At 33.5% G+C, this 25820-nt stretch overlaps 1 protein-coding gene across 2 annotated transcripts in view; it reads right to left on the bottom strand.

The window, feature by feature from the left end:
- Nucleotides 1–3819: 3819 nt before the first annotated feature.
- Nucleotides 3820–25820, bottom strand: part of LOC111144877 (metaxin 2) — a 68862-nt gene continuing 46861 nt past the window's right edge. For both annotated transcript variants that reach the window (XM_022499451.1, XM_022499460.1), the window contains 7 exons: nt 20818–20890; nt 17229–17305; nt 15854–15946; nt 15319–15357; nt 14812–14937; nt 13302–13378; nt 3820–4276 (listed from right to left, as the gene is read on the bottom strand). In XM_022499451.1, the coding sequence (XP_022355159.1) occupies nt 4093–4276; nt 13302–13378; nt 14812–14937; nt 15319–15357; nt 15854–15946; nt 17229–17305; nt 20818–20890 (669 nt within the window). In that variant the 3' untranslated portion in view covers nt 3820–4092. The remainder of the gene's footprint in view (nt 4277–13301; nt 13379–14811; nt 14938–15318; nt 15358–15853; nt 15947–17228; nt 17306–20817; nt 20891–25820) is intronic.

The following is a 25820-nucleotide window of genomic DNA, read 5'->3' as shown; positions in this document are numbered from 1 at the left end:
CAAACAAACAAACAAACAAACAAAAAAAACAATCCAAAAGAAGAGTTAAAAGAAACATGGAGCAAGTAGAACAAATAAAAAGTCCCTGGCAAGACAACATATTTGAATCCACCTACATTAATAATTACTTTAAATGTTAACACGTTAAACACATCATCAGTTAAAAGAAACTGTCAGTAATCCAAGATCCAATTCTAAGTTGTTTATAAGAAAAACATTTTGAATAAAAGGATATAAAAAGGCTAAAAATCAATGAAACAAAGCTGGATTTCTGGAAAAACAATCATTAGACTGATAAATCTCTAACCAGACTAAGAAAAAGAGAAGAAAAAAATTACAAATATGAAGAAGGAAGAAAGGACATTACTACAGATGCTATAGACATTAAAAAGATAATGGAAAACCAAGAACTCTATGGCCATAAATTCAACAATGTGGAGAAAAAAGTAAGTTCCTTGGAAAGGCACACAACACACTGAAGCACACTCAAGAGGAAACATATAACCTAAATAGTCCTAAATCTACTAAATAAGTTAAAATTTTAAGTTTAAAATCTTCCAACAAAGAAATCTCTAAGGCTAGACACCTGCATTGGTAAATTCTACCAAACACTTAAGGAAGAAATAATACAAACATAAACTCTTCTAAGAGGAAGGAATACATCCCGACTCATTTAATGAGGCCAGCATTAACAGGATACCAAAACCAAGGCATTACAAGATAACTGGAGACCAACATTTCTCATGAATATAGACACAAAAATCGTTAACAACATCTAGGAAATCACATCCTACAGGATTTACCCCAGGAAAATAAAGCTGATTCAACATTTGAAAATCAGTTAATGTAACTCTTCATTTCCACACACTAAAGAAAAAAAAAAATGATCATTTCAATCGGTACAGAAAAAGACTTTGATAAAATATACCATTCATTCATGATTTAAACACACATACACAAACTCTCTACAAACTAGAAACAGAAAAGAACCTTCTCAATCTAATAAAGGGCATCTAAAAAAAGCCTACAACCACACTTAATAGTGGACTGAATACTTTCCCCCTAAGATCATGAATAAGGCAAAGATGTCCATTCTCACTACTCCTGTCAGAACTATACTAGAAGTCCTAGTCAGGGCTGTAGGCAAAACCAACAATAAAATAAAACAATACAAGCAAAAGTCATATGGATTAGAAAGAATTAAATAAAACTATTCCTAGTCACAGAACACAGGATTGTCAAGATAGAAAATCCCAAAGAATCTACTACAGTTTTATCACAAATTCAATTACTGTAATTTGACAAAAACATAAGGAAAAAACAAAACCAAAACAAAACCTACAGCTAGAAATCCAATCGCAATTCTTAGGAACTTAAGAACAGATTAGGAAAATATTTATTATCAGTCTAGATATCATCTACCTTTTTAACATTTCCTTTTAAGACTCTATAAAATATATAAATTAGCTCATAACAACTGGTTATATAATACTTTAAAACAGTAAGTTAAAATAAGTTCAAAAAAGTTATTAAGTTTTACTTTAGAATACAGTATCTTGAAATATCTCAATGTACAGCTACATTCTACCCATCCCCATTAAATCCCCATGATTAAATGACAATCATACACAACAGTAAGAAAAATACTACTTGTTCACTAAAGAAGTATCAAGATGGGGGCAACTGGGTGGCTCGGTCTATTAAGTGGCTGCCTTCCTGGACTCAGGTCATGATCCCAGGACCCTGGGATGGGATCCCATGTCAAGCACCCTGCTCAGTGGAGTCTGTTTCCCCCTCTCCCTCTGTCCCTACTTTGCTCTCTCTCAAGTAAATAAATAAAATCTTAAAAAAAAAAAAAAAAGTGTCAAGATGCATTAAGCAAATCTCTCAGATTGACATTTTATACTACTTTTCCTGGATTTGGGTTCCTAATGAATTAATACAATGTCTACCTATCCAATAGTCAACTGAAAAGTAACAAGTTGTTCTAAAGGTTTTCATAGAAGATATGCTAAACCCAATAATGCACATCATTCAGAAGTCATCAAATGACACTGTGGACTGTCTCTACCTTGATTTAAAACTTTCTCACTACTCATGATTTAAATTTTAGTTTAAATAGGGGCGCCTGGGTGGCTCAGTCGTTAAGCATCTCTTAGGTGGTGATTCTGAGGTCCTGGGACCAGCCTGGCATCTGGCTCCCTGCTTTGCAGGAAGTCTGCTTCTCCCTCTCCCACTCCCCTTGCTTGTGTTCCCTCTCTTGCTGTCTCTCTCTCTCTCTGTCAAATAAATAAATAGATAGATAAATAAATAAATTTTAATTCAAATAAAGGATCATGCTAGTTATTCTCAAATTCAGTACACACGTTAAGTATTTTGGCAGTAAAACATTTAACTTTTTAGACAGCAAACTAGCTTTTCAGTGATCATTTTTAGCTACTATGAATTGGCTTTGTGGACCCAAATTTAAAAGATAAAAGGAAGTAACTGAATCACCATAATAGGATAATCAAGGTTTCTACTTTCTAATGCATTGTTTTGATGGTGATTTACTCCACGCTAGAGAAAAACAAGACCTCCCAGAGTGACCCATACATACAGTAAGTCTTAAGGAAGAGTAAATAACTCAACTTGGAATAATAACCATTATCTCCCAATGTTCCTCATTTCAAAATAAGAATACAGCCAAATAGTAAAGATAAAAATACAACTTATTTTTATGGAATATCTTAATATCCAAAAAACTCCAAGAAAAAAGTCTAGATTTCATATAATGAAGTACAAATGGTTTGGGTTCAATTAAATGAATGTTTCTGTAAAAAGAAAAAGGCATCATTAAGTACAAAACAAATATACAAAAATATATACCCCCCCAAAAAAACCATCATAAGAGTTCTGCAAAAACATGGGTAACTTGGCATTTTTTAATAATACACATTACAAAACTAATTAGTTTAGGAAAGCTATATAAGTAGCACTATAGTCCAAAGAGATTACCCAAAGTTTATATGGGATTTAGACTAAGGTGAACCTAATATATCCCTTATATGGTATAAATCTATAATCTTAACAAAAAATGTATTCACTAAAAGCCAAACCAGATGCCAGACTGCCAATGTTTGAATTCTGACTCTACTACTTGCTAGCTCTATGACCTTGGGCAAGACACTATGCTTTGTCTACCATTCCTTCCTCTGTAAACTGGGAATATTATCCATTATAGTGTCTTAGTAGGGATTAAATGAGGTAAAAATGCCTGATGTTACACAAAAAGAAAATATAAAAGTACTATTATTCTAGATTTTTTTTTTAAATGATATGATTTTCACATCTCTTTAAAGCATCCTTGGTTTTTTACAAAATATTAAAATAATTGAAAGGGACAAAACGTATGATCCTTAATGCTTATACAGAAATTCTTGTTGATACCTCTGTGAAAACTATACTCCCACCTTCCCCACAAGAGAAATAAAATATTATTAAAATGTTCTTGACTCAAAAAAATAAGGTCTCTGAAACTATTCCTTTACCAAATATAAAAATATAGCTGCTCTGATGAAATGTTTACAAATTCAATTAGGTTTAAATATGAAGAATGCTCTTAAATGGTAATCTGTTCCAGGATTTAACTGCTTTGTAATTATTTACACTAAGTGCATACTTGAACAATTTTCCCATGCCCAGGTTCACCATGTATCTCTTAAAGTCATCTTAAAAGTATGGAACACAAATTCTCTGCCTTAGAAAAGACAGTTTATTCCATGTATAAAAGCTCTGAGTGGCTTCAGAAAGATCAAACAGAAGTAAATACACCAGCCATATAGTTCTTTGAGCTTTATTTTTATATGCATACATGTTTCAAGAAAACAAAAATTTCAAGATATCGAGTACAACATATCAAATGAAATCATTCAGAATTATTTTAACAGTATAAAGTACATGAATAGGATGCATTATATAATTTATTCTGAGGTTTCAAAAAGCAGTGTTTTTGGTTTTAAAATTCCAATACCATTATTTACTGTAACTTTCAAGTAACATAGCTCATGTTAAGTTTTTTTAAAAAATAATGGCTAAATTAAGACATTATCTCTAAGATGATCTGATAGATGAGCTGCCTTTACCACGATCTTCAAAATAGCGCTGTTCAATTCTTCTACAGAAAGCAAGGAGGTTGCTATAGTTTTTCACCTTCTCACAAAGTTCATCATTGGTCAACTGTGTGGTAAGAATGGTAAACAAATGGCCAAATACCAGTGCATCTAGTTCAGTAGGCCTAAAACAAAAGTAGAAAGGAAAGTAACGTGAATAGCATTTAACTTGTATGGCAGAATATACACTACTTTGTAAAACATTTTATTCCTCTATTTAAAAGAAAAAGTCACATAAATAAATCCTACCTCAACTTGATAGAATTTATTTTGTTTTTAACTTGGAGTTTCTGTTGTAAGATATGGGGAAAAAAACCTTTTAAATGATAATTTGCTACTTGTGTGACTTGCTTTTTAAAGTGGTAATGCATTAAAGTGTAATATTCGTGTAACTGATCATATTCATTTTATTCGTTAATTTATTCACTACATAAATACAATAGGTCTTCAACGTGCCAGGAACTGTGCTTAGATGATAGAGATGTAAGAACGTGAAAGATATCCTAAGACATGGACACAAAACATAAATTACAACACAATTTATTAAGTGTTTTAATAGAAGCAAAACCAAAATGGTATCAAAGCAAAGGATTTCACTGTGGTGCTAGGACAAATGACACTTGACTACCCAAATAATGTATTAACAACATGATTTAATTTTAACTTTACTACTTTTAAAATAATTTAGCTTTTTAAAATTTATTTATTTATTTATTTTGAGATGGGGAAGGGGGTGGGAAATGGAGAAAGGGAATCTCAAGCAGACTCCCCTCTGAGCTCAGAGTCCAATGAGGAGTTCAATCTCAGGACCCATGAAATCATGACTGAGTCGAAAGCAGTCACCTAACCAAGAGCCACCCAGGCGCCCCAATAATCTAGCTTTCTGAAGGAGAAGTAAAGATATCTTCAACAAAAAAATTTCTAGGGTTTTTTTTTTCTTTAATTATGTGCTAGTAACAAAAAATTGAAATTTATCTACCTCACTACTAGTGGTCTATAGATGAGGCATCACTAAACTACATTATATTAAAATAATTGCCAATAATATTAAAATACTACTGTATTTTATAATACACCGTATTAAAATACTACTGTATTTTAAAATATCACCGTAATTATGAACTATTATTGCTATCAGTCCCATAATGATAAAATTTTTAAGAAAATATGTGTTAGCCTACCTAAATGTGAAAGTATGTTTCAGTAATCTGGTTTGGACGGACAGAATTGGTGGTCCCTCAAATCTAAGTTTGAATCCTAACTGCCACTTACTACCTATGTGGTCTTAATCACTAATAATGAATGACCTCATCCTGTTGCATGGCTTTAAATATGTCTTTATGCCACTAATTGCCCAATAATTTATCTCCAATCCCAATCCCTCTCCTAAAGTCCAGAATCAAACATTTGAATGTCTACATAACATCTCTACTTGAGGGGCGCCTGGGTGGCTCAGTCAGTTGAGTGGCTGCCTTTGGCTCAGGTCATGATCCCAGGGTCGTGGGATCAAGCCCCGCTTCCCCTCCCACCCACCTCTCTGCCTACTTGTGATCTCTGTCAAATAAATAAATAAAAATCTTAAAAAAAAAAAAAGTGAATTTATTTCCTGATGCAACTTCCAGTAATAGAGTTGGGCATCCTTTATCATTAAATGAAGGATCTGAAGGAGTTCAAGTATAAGTGTATATTCAAACTACAGTGGTCTAGAAGTAACCCTGAAGCGGTCAAAATGTTACTTGCTGCAAATGTACATCCATGTAACTCCAAAGGTGCTGAATTATATGGGTAATGAGCACACAGCAATGGTTGTTCTCATGTTACATAAAGACAACAACTGGGTGGCAAGTTACTTTAGAACACCTAACAGGAAGTATAACACAACATACTAAATCAAATGAAACACACATATATAACTTCTAATGCATATTTTTTGTAATCCTTACAAATTTCAGCAATTACTTATATTAATTTATATATATATGAAATATATAAATAACCCATTCCCATAATTCTTTCTTTTTTAAAAAGTACACTTTTTTTTTTTTTCTTTTTAAAAGTACACTTATGGTAGTGGTTCCACAACGGCATACCACTACTAAAACTCAGAGCTATAAACATAAAATGGTGTCAATATTAGCATGTGTAAATATAATAAACCTGATTTTTTTTAAAAAAAGCAATAAACTCTGAAAAATACTTGCAATTCATGTGAGACAAGAACAAAAAAAAAACTTTGTCCAATATTTGTACTGAATTGTTTAATCAAGCCAAGATCTTGATTAACATCCAGTTTTTAATTACCTTTCCTATACCACATAAAGAGAGAACTAACATTTCCATTCTTATGCTTACTAAGTAGTGGGTTGAAATTTTAATACTGATAGCGACTCTCTTCCTAAGACTTTTAAGATCTTTCATATATATATTACATCTATCTTTATAGACCTTTTATTAGAAAAATACTCCAGGATCATAAATACATTTTTAAGAACCTAAGAAATGTGTTGTCTTATCTTGCATTATCATTCTTTCCACATTTTCAATGGCTATCGGTGTTCTTTTTTCCCTAGTTTTATTGAGAAATAATTGACAAGTATCACTATGTAAGTTTAAGGTATACAGCACAGTTGGGTGTGATTTACATGTATTATGAAATTATTATACCAAAAGGTCCAGCTAATATCCATCAGTTATCTAGTGTTCTTTCATTTGAATATCAAAATAAAAATACTGTAAAATGTAAATGTTTTCCTAATCTTTCCCATTTAAAATTTTGCTATACTCAACTTTTTTGCTTTCTTTATCATGATTGCCTATTTCTTTCTGATACCTTTTATAGTCAGTCTAGATTCAAAAACATTAATATTGTCTCTGTTCAGTAATTTTTCCTTCCCTTACACTATTAACTTGCCATGTTTTCACACTACTAGGAGTAATTTACATATTCCCTCTTTATATACCAATCATTGATCTTAGGACTGTCATTCAAGTTTGTAAATCAAGTCCTTTGCCATCAGTCTTTTTTATATTTTTGCCTTTGAAATTTTGAGCAATTTCAATTTGAGCAACAAATTACTCAATTTTCTCAAGTGGTGATTTTTTAAAAAAAAAGATTTATTTATTCATTCATTTGACAGACAGAGATCACAAGTAGGCAGAGAGGCAGGCAGAGAGAAAGGCAAGCAGGCTCCCCGCTGAGCAGAGAGCCCGATGCGATGAGGGGCTCGATCCCAGGACTCTGGGATCATGACCTGAGCCGAAGGCAGAGGCTTTAACCACTGAGCCACCCAGGTGCCCCTCAAGTGGTGATTTTTTAAATTATTAAAATATCTTAAAATTTAAATTTTAAAATTATTAAAGTATAATTGAGGGGAACCTGGGTTAACCTGGCTCAATGGGTTAAGCCTCTGCCTTCGGCTCAGGTCGTGATCTCAGGGTCCTGGGACTGAAACGGGCATCAGGCTCTCTGCTCAGTGGGGAGTCTGCTTCCCGCTCTCTGCCTGCCTCTCTCCCTGCCTCTCTCCCTATTTGTGATCTGTCAAATAAATAAATAAAATCTTTTTTAAAAAGTATAATTGATACACAATGCTTGATTAGCTTCAGATGTACAACAAACTGATTCAACCACTCTATACATTACTCAATGCTCACCACAATAACCAGAGTCACCACACAACATTACTACAATATTATAGACTATATTCCCTATGCTTTACTTTTTTCCATGACATGTACCATAGCGTTTTGATTACTATAGATTAGTAGTATATCTTGAAATCTGGGGTTATGATACTTTCAGCTGTGTTCTTCTTTCTCAAGATTGCTTCGGCTATTTGAGGTTTTTTGTGGTTCCACATATACTTTGGATATATTTATTCTAGTTCTGTGAAAAGTATTATTGGTGTTTTGATAGGGACTGCGTTCAATCCGTAAATTACTTTGGGAAGTATGGACATTTTTAACAATATTAATTCTTCAAATCCATGAGCATGCTATATCTTTCCATTTGCATCATATTAAATTTCTTTCATCAATGTCCTTTAATTTTCATAGTACAGGTTTTTCACCTCTCTGGTTAAATTTATTCCTTGGTAGTTTCATTCTTTTTGTTGTAACTGTAAATTCTTAATTTCTCTGTTAGTCTGTTAGTGTACAGAAATGCAACAGATTTCTATATATTAATTTTGTATCCTACAACTTTACTGAATTCATTTATGAGTTCTAATAGTTTTCTGATGGGGTCTTTACGATTTTCTATATATATTATCATGTCATCTGCAAATAGTGCCAGTTTTACTTCTTTCTTAACAATCTGATGCCTTTTAAATCCTTTTCTTATCTGACTGCCATAGCTAGGACTTCCAGTACTATGTTGAATATAAGTGGTGGGAATGGATATTCTTGCCTCGTTCCTGATCTTAAAGGAAAAACTGTGTTTTTCACCACTGAATATGTTAGCTAGATTTTTCATATATGGAATTTATTATATCGAGGTATGTTCCCTCTGTGCCCACTTTGTTGAGTTTTTATCATAAAGAGATGCTGTATTTTTGTTAAATGCCTTTTCTGAATCTATTGAGATAATCATACAGTTTTTATCCTTCCTCTTATTACCGTGATACATTATACTGACTGATTTGAGAATAGTGAACTACCCTCGCATCCATGGAATAAATCCCACTTAATCTTGGGGCACCTGGGTGGTGGTTCAGTCAGTCAAGTGTCCACTCTTGATTTCAGCTCAGGTCATGATCTTGGGGTCGAGAGATCAAGGCCCGAGTTGAGTCGGGCTCCACACCCAGCAGGGAGTCTGCTTCAGAATTTCTCTCTCCCTCTCCTTTTGCCCCTCACCCTGCTCACATGTGCACACACACACACACTCTCTCTCTCTCTCAAACAAATCTTTAAAAAAAAATAAAATAGGGGTGCCTGGGTGGCTCAGTTGTTAAGCATCTGCCTTTGGCTCAGGTCATGATCCCAGGGTCCTGGGATCGAGCTTCATGCGTTGGGCTCCCTGCTCAGTGGGAAGCCTGCTTCTCCCTCTCCCACTCCTCCTGATTATGTTCCCTCTCTCGCCGTCTCTCTCTGTCAAAGAAATAAAATCTTTTAAAAAAATAAATAAAGTAATCCCACTTAATCATGGTGAATGATCCTTTTAATATACTACTGAATTCAGTTTGCTAATATTTTGTTGAGGATTTCTGCATCGATGCTCATCACAGATACTACCTAGTTTTCTTTTTTTTTTTTTTTTTGTAGTATCTTTGCCTGGTTTTGGTATCAGAATACCAAATGAATTTGGAAGTTTTCCTTCCTCTTCTATATTTTGGAATAAGTTAAAAAGAACAGGTATTGGGGCACCTGGGTGGCTCAGTGGGTTAAAGACTCTGCCTTCGGCTTGGGTCGTGATCCCGGGGTCCTGGGATCGAGCCCCACATCAGGCTCTCCGTTCAGCGGGGAGAGCCTGCTTCCCCCTCTCTCCCTGCCTGCCTCTCTGCTGGCTTGTGATCTCTCTCTGTCAGATAAATAAATAAAACCTTAAAAAAAAAAAAAAAAGAACAGGCATTAACTCTTCTTTAAATGTCTGGTAGAATTCACCTGTGAAACCATCTGGTCTGGGGACTTTTGTTGGTTGATTACTGATTCAATTTTTCAACTGGTAATTTCTTTATTGAACAAACCTCAGTAAAATCCAATTCTTCCCTGAAATTTTTCATCTTAAGATTCCCATGTTCAATTTTTGCAGCATTTCCTCAATACCCTTTCTCATCAGTATATGAAGGTATATTTTCAAGTTTTACCATTTAATAGTTTATGCAGAACTTTGTTTTTCAAAAATAAACCCTCTTCCAATTTCTCAATTTGAGCGACTTTTAACCAACACTCACTGATCCTCTGCTAACAAGGTTTTGTTTATACAGACCTGCAAGGAGCTCATAAATGCTTTACAATGGTATAATTCATTCTATCCTGATTAAACATAGGGGAAAAAAGGTAACATAAAAATAACACTGTAAGAAAAGTTTTACTTTTTCATTCCAAGTTCATGCTCACTACATGAAAAAGAACAAAGGATCTAGTAGCTTTTGGATAGGTATCTCAACAGATATCACATCAGTAAGATACCTTGTATACAACAGAAAATAGAGATTTTGTTTTAGTTTCATTTCAGAAATATGATTGAAATATTTAAAAGCTACCAACCACATTATATATTATAAAGATTAAAAAAAAAAAAAGGCCACCAGTGTTAGTATCTATCTTATTTGGATTTCTTTCACTTTTCTAATTTTTTCTTTCCACCATTTATCTTCTTTGTCCTCTTTGCCCAATTCCTATTCTTGCTGCAGGATCTGCCTCATCTACCCATTCCCCTTGAATCATCAAGTAAAACTACTGGGTTTCTTTTATGACTCCTCTCAACATCCCCACAAGGCTAGCTAGGAGAAAAATTTATTCTACTTTTAGAGGGTAAGGGAAAGATACATAGGGAAATAAAGTAACTTGCGAAAGTCTGGTATATATCAGAGCCAAGAATACAATTCAGGGCCACTGACCTGGAATCCGATACTACATTATCTAGACTTAAGCCAGCGCTCTAGTCACTAAAGTACAGTATCTCACAAAGTAATGATTCCTGACAGATAAAAAAATGAGAAAAATTCTGTCACATTAAAGTAAAAATACAAATGACTTTTTCCTAATTACAGTTTACTACTAATTAGACAATGGGATAAAACTAAAATTAAAAAATGAAATCTATTTTTCAATCATTAGAGGAAAATATTTATGTAAGTCTCATACAAGGTAAAATTATTTAAAAAACCTACATCTTAATATGGTTCTTCCATAGCAAATCTTTGGTTTTATGCTTGTTCTAAATGTTCAGTTTCTCATTATGAGCTTAAATATAACTGTAATCTTATACGAAAAAAATCTGTTTTGATATTTCCACTAAATCACATGCTGAATGATACCTGGTTATTAATGAAGTCTTTGACACTGAGTTGAAATGAGAAAAATAAGTCAGATATACTCTCCTGGCCTCCCATGAAGACAGCATGCATAACAAAACTAACTCCTAACACACAATGATGCACTTCATAGGATAAAACACACCTCTTCTGGGCTTTTCAAGCCCTAAGAATTCCTGTACCACCAAGAAAAAGGAACGACTTGGCACTAATATGTAGATACATTTCTTTTGTGTTAGAGACTAAACAAATTGACTCTGCATAGCAGACATCACTAGAACTAGGAACATAGTTGGAGAAGCTTTACCTACCAGGATTTCACGGTTTGAATCCTATGACCTTTGTGCTTCAGTAATCAGGACCCCAAATTTCAGTTATATACAGTATACATTAATATAACAAATGTTTCCAAGCTATCATCATTGTCATTTTTGCTACTAATATTAATATCTCTATCAAAAGATGTATGATATGGTTACAGAAGATGAATGCCTATAAAGATAAAATAATAGCAAATAAACCTTTTAAAAAATTATTGCAAGCTGGTGCAACCACTCTGGAAAACAGTGTGAAGGTTCCTCAAAAAACTGAAAATAGAGCTACCCTATGACCAACGATTGCACTACTGGGTATATACCCTAAAGATACAAACGTGGTGCTCCGAAGGGGCACAGGCACCCAAATGTTTACAGCAGCAATGTCCACAATAGCCAAACTATGGAAAGAACCTAGATGTCCATCAACAGATGAATGGATAAAGAAGATGTGGTATATATATACAATGGAATACTATGCAATCATCAAAAGAAATGAAATCCTGCCATTTGCGACGACGTGGATGGAACTAGAGGGTATCATGCTTAGCGAAATAAGTCAATCGGAGAAAGACAACTATCATATGATCTCCCTGATATGAGGAAGTGGAGATGCAACATGGGGGGTTTGGTGGGGTAGGAAAAGAAAAAATGAAAGAAGATGGGATTGGGAGGGAGACAAACCATAAAAGACTCAATCTCAAAAAACAGACTGAGGGTTGCTGGGGGGAGTGGGGTCGGGAGAGGGGGGTGGGGATATGGACATTGGGGAGGGTATGTGCTATGGTGAGTGCTGTGAAATGTGTAAACCTGGCGATTCACAGACTTGTACCCCTGGGGATAAAAATACATTATATGTTTATTAAAAAATTAATCTAAAAAGGAAAATTTTTACTACATAGCCAAGAAAAGGCTAGAATTTCTAAGTAAAACATTAAGATTAAAATGTTAATTTAGGGTGCCTGGGTGGCTCAGTGGGTTAAAAAGCCTCTGCCTTCAGCTCAGGTCATGATCCCAGGGTCCTGGTATCAAGTCCTATATTAGGTTCTCTACTCAGCAGGAAGCCTGTTTCCCCCCCTCTCTCTCTGCCTGCCTCTCTGCCTACTTGTGATCTCTGTCTGCCAAATAAATAAATAAAAATCTTTAAAAAAAAATGTTAATTTAAACCCATCTTAAACTGAATCACAGGATGATTCTAATATATTAAAACTGTAACTTTTTTTTTAAAAAGAGGAAATTCATTCTTTGCCTATATTAGATATTCTTTTCCAGATTACAACATAATTGTCTTAATGAATTATTCAACTTAGATATATGTACATATACACTTAATCCATATCCTTTATACTAATTTCTGTGCTTTATAAAAGTTTTCATTAACTTTTAAAAGATAAGTTCATAACAGTGCTTGTCCATCCAACAAAATTGATAACTGTTTAGTTTTATTCACTTTTCTGGTCCCCAGGGTATCACCCTGTAAAAACAAGTATGGTTAGACTTCATGTTTTAACAGCATTTTCAAGTGTGGAATTTTGTTAAGATGAAGTAGTTCCATACACAGCACCATACACATAGATAGCAGTACCTCTATCATATCATAAAATAATGACTGGCTTACATGTCTGCCCTTAAGAATTTTTAATGGCAAGGACTGCATTTCAGAAATTTTAGTATCCCAGAACCTAGAGCTGTGCCTGATAACCAAGAAGTGCTAAGTAAATGTTTAATGAGGGCAAAAATGAAAAATAAAACAAAATCTTATCAAAAATATTTCTTGATAAAACAATTCCTCTATGGCAAAATAAGTTTGTAATCTAACAATATAGAAAAGAAACTAAATAAAAAAAGAAAAAGTTTCTTACTGCTTATTGAAGAAATATGGTTGTGTTCCCAGTCTTTGAGAAAGCGCCTGACAGCACTGGTCTACATCTTCTAAGACCTAACATAGGCAATAGACCCAAAGGAAAATATTTAAATTAGCAAAACAATGTCTAAAATTTTATTTGTATCACAGCTTATAACAAAAATGTATATTTAGGTAACCTTTTACCATATATTTAGAATCAGACTATAGAACACATATAGAACATAAGTAATACTTTCTATATAAGAAATAAGAAAATTTGAGAGAAAACTTCCTTTAAACACAAGCACATTTAAGTTGTTTATAAGGATTACTATTAAGAAAGTTTCTACCTCAAAACTCTACCCCCTACAAAAAAATGTTTTCCTGAATCCATAGCTTCAAATGACTTTACATATTTTAAAAAAGATGCTTCATAATGATAACACTGCTGCTGACCCACCATGAGTAAAAGCATTTGAGTTGTTTTCCCACTAGTGGAGATGGGTTTTATTTACTCGATCCCTATTCATTTCCCCAATCCCCAGTGTGGTCAATGGCACAGAGCAGTAAACTGGCTGGCTAGGACTCCAAGTAGCCTTGGAAAAGAAACATTATTCATGATTGAATTAGTTCAATCTCATGACCTTGAAAAGCTATATATTTTTCTAATTTTGCTATTTCAATAAATTTAAAACAAACAAAAAGATATATTAAGAGCTGTATATAACAGGGTTTTTTAAAGCCCTGATGCTGCAGATCTATATTTATTGACATAGATGCCCACAATATATTGGTGAATAGAAAAAAATTAAGATTACAGAGTGGCAGGTATAAGATCCCATTTAAGGAAAACGTTATTCAGAGACAGCTAGAAGAATGTTCTCCAAAAAGTTAGCAGTGGCAATTTCTAGATGATAGGATCTCAAGCAATTTCTATTTCCTTTTTGAACTTTTCTGTATTAGATAGTTTGTTTTATAATAAGCACGTATGATTTTTTTTTTTTAAAGATTTTATTCATTCATTTGACAGAGAGAGATCACAAGCAGGCAGAGAGAGAGGAGGAAGTAGGCTCCCTGCTGAGCAGAGAGACGGATGCGGGGCTCGATCCCAGGACCCTGAGATCATGACCTGAGCCGAAGGCAGCGGCTTAACCCACTGAGCCACCCAGGCGCCCCAAGCACGTATGATTTTTATAAAACAAAATCCACTTCATGTCAGAAAAAAATAAGAGTAAATGTTTTCCTATTTTTTTTTATTGTGCTGAGATTTTTAAAGACGAAATATAACATGAATTTAATAGAAATATAACATAAATTATAAATATATATAAAATTATATATAAAGTATATAATTTTATATAATATAATATAAAGTATATTAAATTATATATAAAATATAATTATACATAAAATTATTTTTAAAAATTATATATAAAAATATATAAGCTATAAATATAAAACATGAATTTCTTAATGCATTAAAGTTGAGGCAACCCCCTACTTCAATCTGAACTATCTGGATTCACCTGGTCCAGAGTCTTGTTACCCCATCCAATAGCTTTCATCTTACGTTTGACTTCCCACTGTTTCTGATAAGCCAAAATATGATTCAGAGGCCAAGGGTAAGGAGAGCCGTATCTGGCATGAGTGATCTAGAGCAAAAAGATTTTGTGACAAACATGATTCTAAAAACAAAGCCTGTTTTTACAAACAGAATTCTTAGGAAAATATATGTTCAGAACACAAATACAGCAATCTGAAAAAAATACATAGCTTGCAATCTAAAAAATTAAAATTTCAAACCATTCCCTTTAAAAATATATAAACTTTTATGTACTTTGCAACCAGTTACATCAAACAATGACACATAGCTTCCCTAAAATGTATGTGCAAGCAAAATTAAAGTAAGTGAAAAACTATATCACTAATGGTATAAACCACAATGTTTCATTTATGAGCAGGGACTTACGATTCTGAGCAAAAGTGTTTTCTCATTAAATTTTAATTAAGATAAATGCTACAGAACCACTCACCTCCCCTACTGTAGCTTCATCACACCACTGAAGATACAACTAGGAACAAAAGAACAGTCACTAAAACTTTAGAATACCAAAAAGAAAATGGATAAAGAAAATTATTTCTTGCCATAGTGATTTTTTATAAACCAACTTTATAAAAGTCACATATATGAGAGTTTTCCCTCCTCTGGCTAATATTGCTATACAGAATTATTAAATTTAATTAATGATAATACTTAATAAAAGCATTTCCTATTCATAAAGTAGTACATCTCTAAATACCATTAAACTATTTTAGAGATATTATTTAAGTAAACCTCCCAAGGCCAAAGTCAAATAATGAGTGGACAAGAATCACTCCTTTTTACCAATAGAAAAACTAGACCTGTAAATGTCAGACAACTTGTTCAACATAATAACCAAATAATTTCAGTAACCATCCTAGCCCTAGAATTACTTGACTATATTCCTATTTCTCAATAACCCATAAGAAAGATGATCGTTTGTAAGAGGAAAGTTTCTTTTCAAGGCTTATTATCTTCTAGTATACCTCTGCAGTCAACAGCATATTGTTGACTAATTCCATGTAGGCTTTCATTTCTGCTTTTTGGACTTCATCCAGTCCATCACTAAGAGAATGGCCCTAAAGGGAATTTAAAAAAATTTAAAAGAGCATCATATTAAATAGACAAAAACTTTCAGTTATCTTACTACTGAGTGAATATAAATGTTTTTACTACATCAATGTTTTTACTATAAATGTCTAATAAACTTCTGAAATATCTCTAAAATTATACATGAAAAAAGTTAATCTATCACTACAAAATATTAATAAGCAGTATTTATATGCCACTATAAAAATGTATCTTTCAGTGGACAAAATTATATTATCATTTCACAAAAGAAGAAAACAGAATGGTCAGTAAATCTTATTTTTTTTAAGAGACTAACCTTATTAGTAATAAAACAAATGCCAAAAGATTGACATGTGTTGCTTATAAAGTGGTCAAAGGTGGAAAGAAAATGTTAGTAAATGTATAGGGAAACAGACACTAATTTTAAAATTCTAATATACTATAATAATGAGTAGATCCATAAAATGGTATAACCCTTTAGTTCAATCCAGCCATCTGTTAAAAATGAGTATCTTTTAATATTTCAGCATCACTCTTAGGAATTTATCCAAAGGAGATAATCTGACAAGTGAACAAAGGTGTCTGTAGAAGAATATTTATCTTAACACATAATAAGAGCCAAACACTGACAATTTATGTGTCCATCGATAAAGGCTTAAGTAAATAAATTACAATACATCCACACAATAAAATACTATACAACAACTTAAAAGGATAATATATTTCTATGGTCATTAACAGGGAAGAATTTCCAAACATATTTATGATTTTAAAAGGCAGGTTACAAAATAGCACATAAGAGCATGATCTACATTTTTCTGTATATGCAAAGAGAAAAGTCTGGAAGGATGTTCCCCAAAATGTTAATGGGGGTTGTCCTTTATACTGAACTCAAATGTATATATTAATATGTTCAACTTCTAAATATATTCTGTATCTCTCTCTCAAAGGTTAACCTGACATTTTATAACAACCTAAATTTTCATTTATGACCAAAACTCTCATTAACTGCAAGTTAGAAAATTATCTACCATTTTGTAAAGACCAAATTACATCTTTTGTCATTGATTTACATTATGGAGGAAAAAACTTATACTTTAGAAATATTTCTCTACTAGTTTATATTGGCATTTTTTAAAAACTAGGTTAAAATCAATACAAATATTAAGACACATTAAAGAATGATGAATGACTTATTTAAGACTGTGATCTAAAAATTAAATAAAAAAATAAAATTAAAAAAAAAAAAGACTAACTGTGATCAAATATATTTAATATCTTTTTTATTACCTTGGCTTTAACGAATTGGACTATTGGACCAAGTTCTGATACTACTTGATTTCCTACATGAATAAAAGGTACTTTACCTGTTGAGGAGGAAAAAAATGTATGAAGACACTTCCAGTAAATTAATACAAAAACAGATTGTGTTTTATTAATATACTGATTTTGTAACCCTATAACTTTTGAAAATTATAATTAAATGTGTACATTAAATTCTATAAACTTTTAAATGATTACTAATTTTAAAAGAAAAAAGATTCATTTCTAGAGTTCTCATTTGTATATAAGAACTGATCACAATATTAGCTTTTCAGAACACTAACAAACTGCTATATAATATAGCAGTAAATACTAATTATGGAAATTAGATGAACCAAGGCAGAACACTGGTTCACGACCATTGACAGATTTGAAAGAAATGTAATTGGACTTTCTCTTCAGAGTACAATGAATCAATCTATATTTTAAACTACATTTAAGAGGATGACTTCTTTTTACATCCACTTTTAAATCTCAGATACCACTAAGTTCAATATTTTAAGCACACAATGGTACAATAATAAATGTCTTTGACTCAAAAAAAATTAGGAATTTAAAAGAATTAGCAATCTTTGAAGATATGCTAGTTTATGAATTATAACACAAAGTATGTTCCCAGACACATTTGGGGGGAAAAAAATAAGAAGCATGCTTATAAAAACTGGCTTCTCTAAATAAATATCACATTAAAAAAGTGGGATTTCATTTTTAGAAATACCAATAGTTGATGAAATTATCAGAGATGATAACAAAATAAGTCTCCAAATAGCAATAAAGTTCACCCCAAAAGCTAGAGGATGAAGCTTGCTATCAGACCTAGGTCAAATACAGTTCACACTAACAGTAGGCTGATTCGTGGTCCTTTTCAACAGATTCACTCCTCTCTGCCCCACTCAGACCAAGGGTAATGGATGAGGCCTAGAGTACCAACAAGGCTTCATCTAAATCCCTAGGATACCACGCATTACCAAAGGCAAGCAGGCCTTCAGGGAAACAACAACTCAACAATACATTTAGAAGACATTTCCATGTTACCAATATAAAAACACTGAATTCCACATTCCTTGCTTCTACTGCTTTATAAATCTTGCAAAAAAGAAAAGAATTTATCTGGGTATTAGGCCATAATGTTTTTTAACTTGAGATAAAATCTTTGTAAGTACTCTAATGCTAGAAATAGTACAGGTCCTCTGAGATAAAATGATCTGAGAATGAAAACTATGCGTGGATAAATGCCTAGATTGAAGGCTATTTCTAGGTTATATATAATATTTTGAAAGGAAATTGTATTTCTCATTTTCAATATCCAGTCTGGCATTCTTGGAAGAGGGAGTTTGTATTTTCTCTTTTTAAAAATACTTTCAGTACTGTAGATTCTGAAGCAGGAAAGCAGTGTGGGTAGTCAAATGAGTACTCATGTATCCTTAAATAAAAAGAAATATATACATCAAGGCAACAAATTACATGCCTTGATATATACATCATTACATGCCTTGATATATACATCAAGGCAACAAATACATGAGTACTCATGTATCCCTAAATATAAAGAAATATATACATCAAGGCAACAAATTAGAAGTGAATAACGTTTTTGTCACTCGCCTGACTTAAAGTGGAGCCCATGTTATATCCTTATTATTGCAGGTATCAAGAAAAGCACTGTGAGATATTTATTCTCTGGCACCAATTGAAGATAATTTAAAAAAACAAACGAGGGCCCTATTTCTTATTTTAGGCAGAATAATCATTTGTTAGGACTTAAACAAAGGAAGCAAGAAGAAAGCAAGGAAGTCTGTGATTCAGAAAATATTGAAATAAAAAGAGCCCAAATACCATCTAATCCAACCACCACATATTACAGATGAAGTCACTGAAGCTCAAAAAAGAAAAGTGAAATTTCCCAAGGAAACTGTCAATATGTGACAAGGTCACAAAAGGATTAGAGTAAAAATTTCCTAACTCTTAGCTAAGAGTGACTTGATTTCTGATTATTCCACAATGTTGTCTGCTTTAAAAATCTCCTACAATAAGATCAAGCAAACAAATAAAACATTCCCCTGAGCCACCAATCATATGATGAAAGAGAATAATACTAGAGTTATGATGAAATTTAAATAAATGCCTTAACAGAAAGTGCCACTTTCATCTACCTACAGGAGACTCCTATGAATGTATGTCTGTATGTGTGTGTTTATGTTCTGTAGCTTCTATAATAGTTATTTGTCTTTCATAGAGTCTATAAAAAGATATCTACCTCTGTGGTACTTAGTATAGTCGTTTTAGGAAACAGGTGGATGAACTCTAGGGCTTCTCCTCATTTGCCAAAGATATCAACTTTAGTATTAGATTATCAACTTTTTTACATGTAGCTACACTCTTTTTGTATAACTACATAAAGGATAAAGATAGACAGAACCCAATATGATTCATCTCACCAGAATTCAGAAAGTTTATAAAACCTACATTCAAAATTAACAGAAAATGAGTCAATTAATGGCCTGCAACAATCTAAAATATGTCTATGTTTACAAGTCTAGAAATTTTTTTATGGAGATGTTTTAGAAAGTATATTCATAAATCTGTAAGTGTAGATGTATGAATGTAGACTTTCCAGTGTGTATGGAGGCTGTCCTCACAGCTTTTGACAATTATTACCACCTTTAAGAAACTAAGATGAAAAGAAAAAAAATGTTTTATACAAATCATTTCTAAGTTATTTTCAGAGTGAGGAGATAAATGTCTCCCTAAAAAGCAATGTAACATATTTATCCCAATCATTTATACTCAATGGATTTACCCATAAGGGTGTGATTCTGTTATTATTGGACCAGCAGAACCATAATTATAATCCATACCAATTCTAGTTAACATTTATTTATCAGCTTTGTGGCACTGTATTTTGATGTTAAAAATTATCTGAACCATATTTATTTAAAACTTTACCTTAATCTACAATATATGACACACAGAAAAGGCAATACTGATTATAAAAAATAGGAAAAAGGCTAAAAGCTTAACAGATATCTTAAAACCTGTTGAAATAAAAATTAAACAAAAAGAAGTCATTACAAACCAAAAGCATTCAGAGATGAACTTAAGATCTTTGACAAGTAAATTTAATTATTCCATAATCTCTCTTCTTCCCTCTATATAATAGGAGAACATAGTTTAGAAAAGTGTGGATAATAATGAATGGATAATAATAATAATAATAATAATGAATGGATTCATTATTATCAAAATTGGTTTTCTGACGTGGAAATGGTCCTATGTAAATAAGACTGGGGATATCTGAGATTATGTATTTTCTTACTATTTACTACATAAAACAGTTTCTCTAACTTTCTAGTAACCGACTAACACCACAGAGTTGAAACGAATAGCCATGTCCACCTAAAGACTATCAAGTTTACAACTGTTACTTTACAAAACCATGGGAAAATTATTCCAAGGGTAAACAACAAAAATGGGACTTCTAAAATAGTAGGTACAAACTGGACCAGCACTACAATTTTATCAATGCAGAATATTAACAGAATTTTTAAAAACTTACCAGACGGAGACATATATTCTGCATTTGCCCTACAAACCACTTTGATAGGCAGATTACACATTTGCAAAAAGGCCTGCAAATCAAGAGAAGTATAGTTAGCCTAGTGAAAGTATATATAAATTGAACACACTTTTTATTTATTTAGTTCCTAAATTTAAATAAAAGCTCATATAGTAACACTTTATTAGAAAAGAATGAAAAAATTTAAAGTGAAAGATCTGTATTCCAAACAAAACAAAATGTCATCTCAGTACTAAAAAAAAAAAATCAATATAATCTAGACACCAGTAAATTCTTGACACTTAAAGCATTTATACACTCTTAAGAAAAAAAAAAGTAAATTATCTACACTTATTTTACCACATTAGTTTGTGTAAGCCAGCAATACTAAATATTGATTTAATTTTCTTTAAGGATGACTAAAGTCCAAATTTTATAAAGTATTCCTTAATTCCACAATTTTTTTTTTATATTGTGTTTATTTATTTGACAGAGAGACACAGCGAGAGAGGGAACACAGCAGGGGGAGTGAGAGAGGGAGAAGCAGGCTTCCCACCAAGCCGGGAGCCTGATGCAGGGCTCGATCCCAGAACCCTGGGATCATGACCTGAGCCGAAGGCAGACGCTTAACGACTGAGCCACCCAGGTGCCCCTAATTCCACTATTCTTTACGGGATCTTTACTTCCTCGACTTAGAGAAAAACTCCCAAAATGTTATTTCTGGGGGCGCCTGGGTGGCTCAGTGGGTTAAGCCGCTGCCTTCGGCTCAGGTCATGATCTCAGAGTCCTGGGATGGAGCCCTGCATCGGCTCTCTGCTCAGCGGGGAGCCTGCTTCCTCCTTTCTCTCTGCCTGCCTCTCTGCCTACTTGTGACCTCTTTCTGTCAAATAAATAAATAAAATCTTTAAAAAAAAATGTTATTTCTGCTACTTCCAAGTTCTCTCCTATAATACTCAGTATTCTAACGTGTAGTTTTTATGCCCACTGATTCATTTTTTTAAGACATTAAGTTGTTGATTTGTACTATGTTATAGTAAAAAAATCTCATAAGCAATTTAAATGTCTAACAATAAGGAAGTAAGTCATTTATGGTGAATCCAAATCATGGATTGTTATGCAATCCCTTTTAAAAACCATGAATTCTATCTTCACACGTGGCTATCTGAAATAAGCTTACAACTGGATGTGACCAATGTCTAAATTCCGGCCAAAGGGACTTAAAGTTCTGGGCCACTGCTAGAAGTTTCTAAAAGGAAGAGATATGGCCTCTCCTCTTTTTCCCTTCCTGCTCACCAGAATATGAAAAAGGATGAATTTAGCCACAGCAGTCAGACTGAACTATGAAATAGAAGCTGAGAGTTGAAGATGGCAGAGCAACAAGAGTGAAGAAGCCTAGTTCCTCGAGAATCATGGGAGTCATTGAACCTGATTACCTGTGCGTATAAGAAGAAATAAACTTCTATCTTTTTAAGTCTCTGGTATTTTGGGTTTTCTAGAACTCATAGCCAAACCAAATTCTAACTAATTCACCAAAAACTACTGCTTCTAGCTTTAAACACCACCTCAACCAAGAGTTGATTCTTCTCTGTGTAAGTGTACGCTGTCTTCTAAATACTATAACCTGTGCTCCCAAATTACAACAATGACAGTGAACTACTTGACTGATCCACAAGTATAGACTAGGATCAAAATCACGTGGAAGGCTTATGAAAATACAGATTGCTAGGAATGGAAGAATTAGAGACAAGAAGTATCAGCAGCTCTTTCAAAAAAAAGAAGAAGGGATTAGAAGGGTCTTGCTTCTACGATGTATATATCTGTACCCGATGATGAAGAAAGGCTGAACTTGTTAAAAGATAAATAGAAAAGAAAAAAAACACACCGGAAACACTGAAATGACAAAAAAGAGGGAGGGTAACAGGCATACAAGATCCATGAGAAGGTAAAAAGGGATTTTGAGAGCACAGTTATAGGTATCTGGTCTTTTGTCAGGAAACAGGACACCTTTCCCACTCTAACGCAAGGGTTGGTTGGACCAGTAATGACTGCAAGTTGATAAGCAAGAAGGACAAGAAAATGAGAGAATATTCACATTCTATGAAATCGGAGAAGAAATCACCTTCTGAGAATGAAGGAATAAAAGTGGACTGAGGCCTTCAGAGAAGAACAAAAAGAATCTGAAAGAACTACTTAATATTATCTTCTAAAATGTCTGAATAATATTCCCTTGTTAGTCAACAATTATACTACTATAAGAATAGTAAATATTGTATATTTTGCTAAACTAAATGTACAGTGGTAACTGTACTAACCACTATTCCAAAAAGCTATATTTCACTAAAAAAGATTAAGCAAAATGGTAATGTTCTGCAATCAAAGCCATGTTTCCAGTCCTGTGAATTTTTCACTTTAATAAAATACAATTGATTGCATTTGACCAATTTAGCAACACTAAACTCAGCACAGACCTCAACTAATGGCATAATTCTAGTTAGCCAAAGATTGATTTTACATTTACCACAATCCCAGATTTAAAAGTAATTTATGTATTAACCTGCAGTTAGTTCACAAAGAAGTCTGATATCACAAACACAATATTTTCATTCAAACATTAAAAATGCAAAACAGAACACTACTATGACTATCTTTGAGGATATAAAAAATGTTAAATCCAAACCAGGCTTTGAGTCAAACAGTACTTCTCCTTTCTTTTGTAGGATGGAAGAAAATTCCTGAGAGGTACCAAAATAATAATTTCAACTTTCACTTTCCGTCTCTTATCAGCCCCCAAATAAAACAGCATGATACACCAACCTAAAACACATTTTATTTTCAGTTCTGAAACTGCAGTCTTCATATTTTTATTCTTATGTAAATCCAAAGAAAAAATGTAGTTCTAATTATAATAAGCAAATTAGGATAATTCTGCTAACTCCTTTTCTTCAGCTGGATACTTTACTCCAAACTAATTCAAGTGATTAAAAATATAAAATAATTTGCACCAAAAACTTAGCACATACTATCAGAATCTAGAACTGTGCTGTCCAATATGGTAGCTACCAGTCACCTGTGGTTATTTAACTTAAATTTAAATAAATTAAAATTGAATAAAATTTTTAATTCAGTTTCCCAGTCACACTAGCCATATTTCAAGTGCTCTATAGCCACATGTGGCTAATGGCTACTGTGTTTATTGGACAAAACAAGTAACAACATTTACATCATCGCAGGAATTTCTATTAGACAACATGGATCTACAGTCATTATAATCAGTGCATAAAAGACATCTTAGCAAGACAGGCTGACATCATCTGAAAGTGACCAGGCTAAATATTTATAAAAATAATCTGCACAATATTAGAATGTCCACAAACTCTATAAGAGTTCCATCAACTTTTGATGACAGTGACACATTAAGCACCATAATATTTTCAATTTTACAAAGAACGAATATAGAGTTTACTTGGCTGGGCAACTCCCAACTGCTAAAATGGTCAGGTAAATTTATTAATCTGTGAAAACTAAGAACTTAAGAATGAATAAATTAAAACAAGAGTCAATAAATACATTCATTCTTTGAAAGGTAAGGAATTTTTAAACATAGATACACACACGTAGAACATAGTACCCAGTACCTTTAAATTTAATAAGCGTGTAAACACGAAGAACTGAAGTTACACATTTACCTCTGCAATCTTTCAAAAATTCTACTAAAATAAGGGCACCTGGGTGGCTCAGTCAGTTGAGCATCTGACTCTTAATTTCGGCCTAAGTCATGGTCTTGGGGTCATGAGATACAGCCCCACATCAGGCTCTGCACTCCTTGGGGAGTCTGTTTGAGATTCTCTCTCTCCCTCTGTCCCTTTCCCCCACCACACACACACTTCTCTCACGTGCTCCCTCTCTCTCAAATATACAAATAAATCTTAAAAAAAAAAAAAAAACAAAACAAAACTCTACTAAAATAACAGTGAAGAAATAGAAAACTAATAAATCCAGAATGACACAAAGAAGCGGGAGAGGTGACCAAAGCAGACCAGAGATGTCTGCCCATTTCTGTCGGATGGAGAACAGATTTAGCAGGGCAGAGGAAGCTGAAACCTATGAGTATGCAGAGAAAAAAAATCAATGTGTCCACATCACAGAAAATAGGAGATTCCAAAACTGGAGGCACCAAGTACCACAGAAGGTGGAGATGAGGTAAAGGACTAAAAATAAGAGGAGTGACTGAAAGTCTGTATAAGCATCACACAACTAGCCTGCCCCCAACCTGGCAGGAGACAGAGGTTCATTTTCTGAAGAAACCGAACCAGAGAGACTCCCGACCAAGTCTCAAGCATAGCAGAGGGCACTGGGTGGGTGCGGTGGGGCTGTCACACTAAAAAGAGAAAGGTTAAGGGAGAGTGCACACATTGACTGAGGAGACCCACAGCACCCTTCTCCCCCTTAGCTCCCACACACTGGCAACCAAATTAAGTCCCTCCAAGATTCGAGAGGTAACTGTGGAAAAGCCCTACAAATGCTGACAGTTTAGGTCGGGGTGGGGGAGGGTAGGGTAGGAGCCAACAAAAAGAGCAACTCACTGTGCAATCAGTCCACAGTAAAGCCTGCATGTCAAAAAGTACCCTCATCTCCCCATCAGCTTTTTAGCACCTCACTCGTAAATATAAATTGTTAGTACAGACCAAGAGATAGTTGAGGAAAGCCTCGGACATAAAACTTAGAGCCAAAATAAGGCAAAAAAGAGGAACTGACAGGAAAGAAAAATTGCAGAGAAAAGACAACTTCGAAGAAAAATTATAATGGTTAATATTTACTGAGCACTTACGACCCTGTGCCAGGTACTTGCATAAGAGCTTTGCCCAAGAGTTAGGTACAACAGATATGCCTATTTTAATACGGGAACACATTAATATACGAAGAGTTTAAGGAATCTGATCACAGCATATAGGAAGGCAGAAATGAACGGAGGGAGGAAAGAAGGGAGAGAAAGGAAAGAAACA

This window comes from Enhydra lutris, unplaced genomic scaffold (genome assembly GCF_002288905.1).
Source record: "Enhydra lutris kenyoni isolate GAN:26980312 unplaced genomic scaffold, ASM228890v2 scaffoldscaffold1, whole genome shotgun sequence".
NCBI lineage: Eukaryota > Metazoa > Chordata > Mammalia > Carnivora > Mustelidae > Enhydra > Enhydra lutris.
Note: the sequence above shows the minus strand (reverse complement) of the source record. Positions and strands in the feature narration are given on the sequence as shown.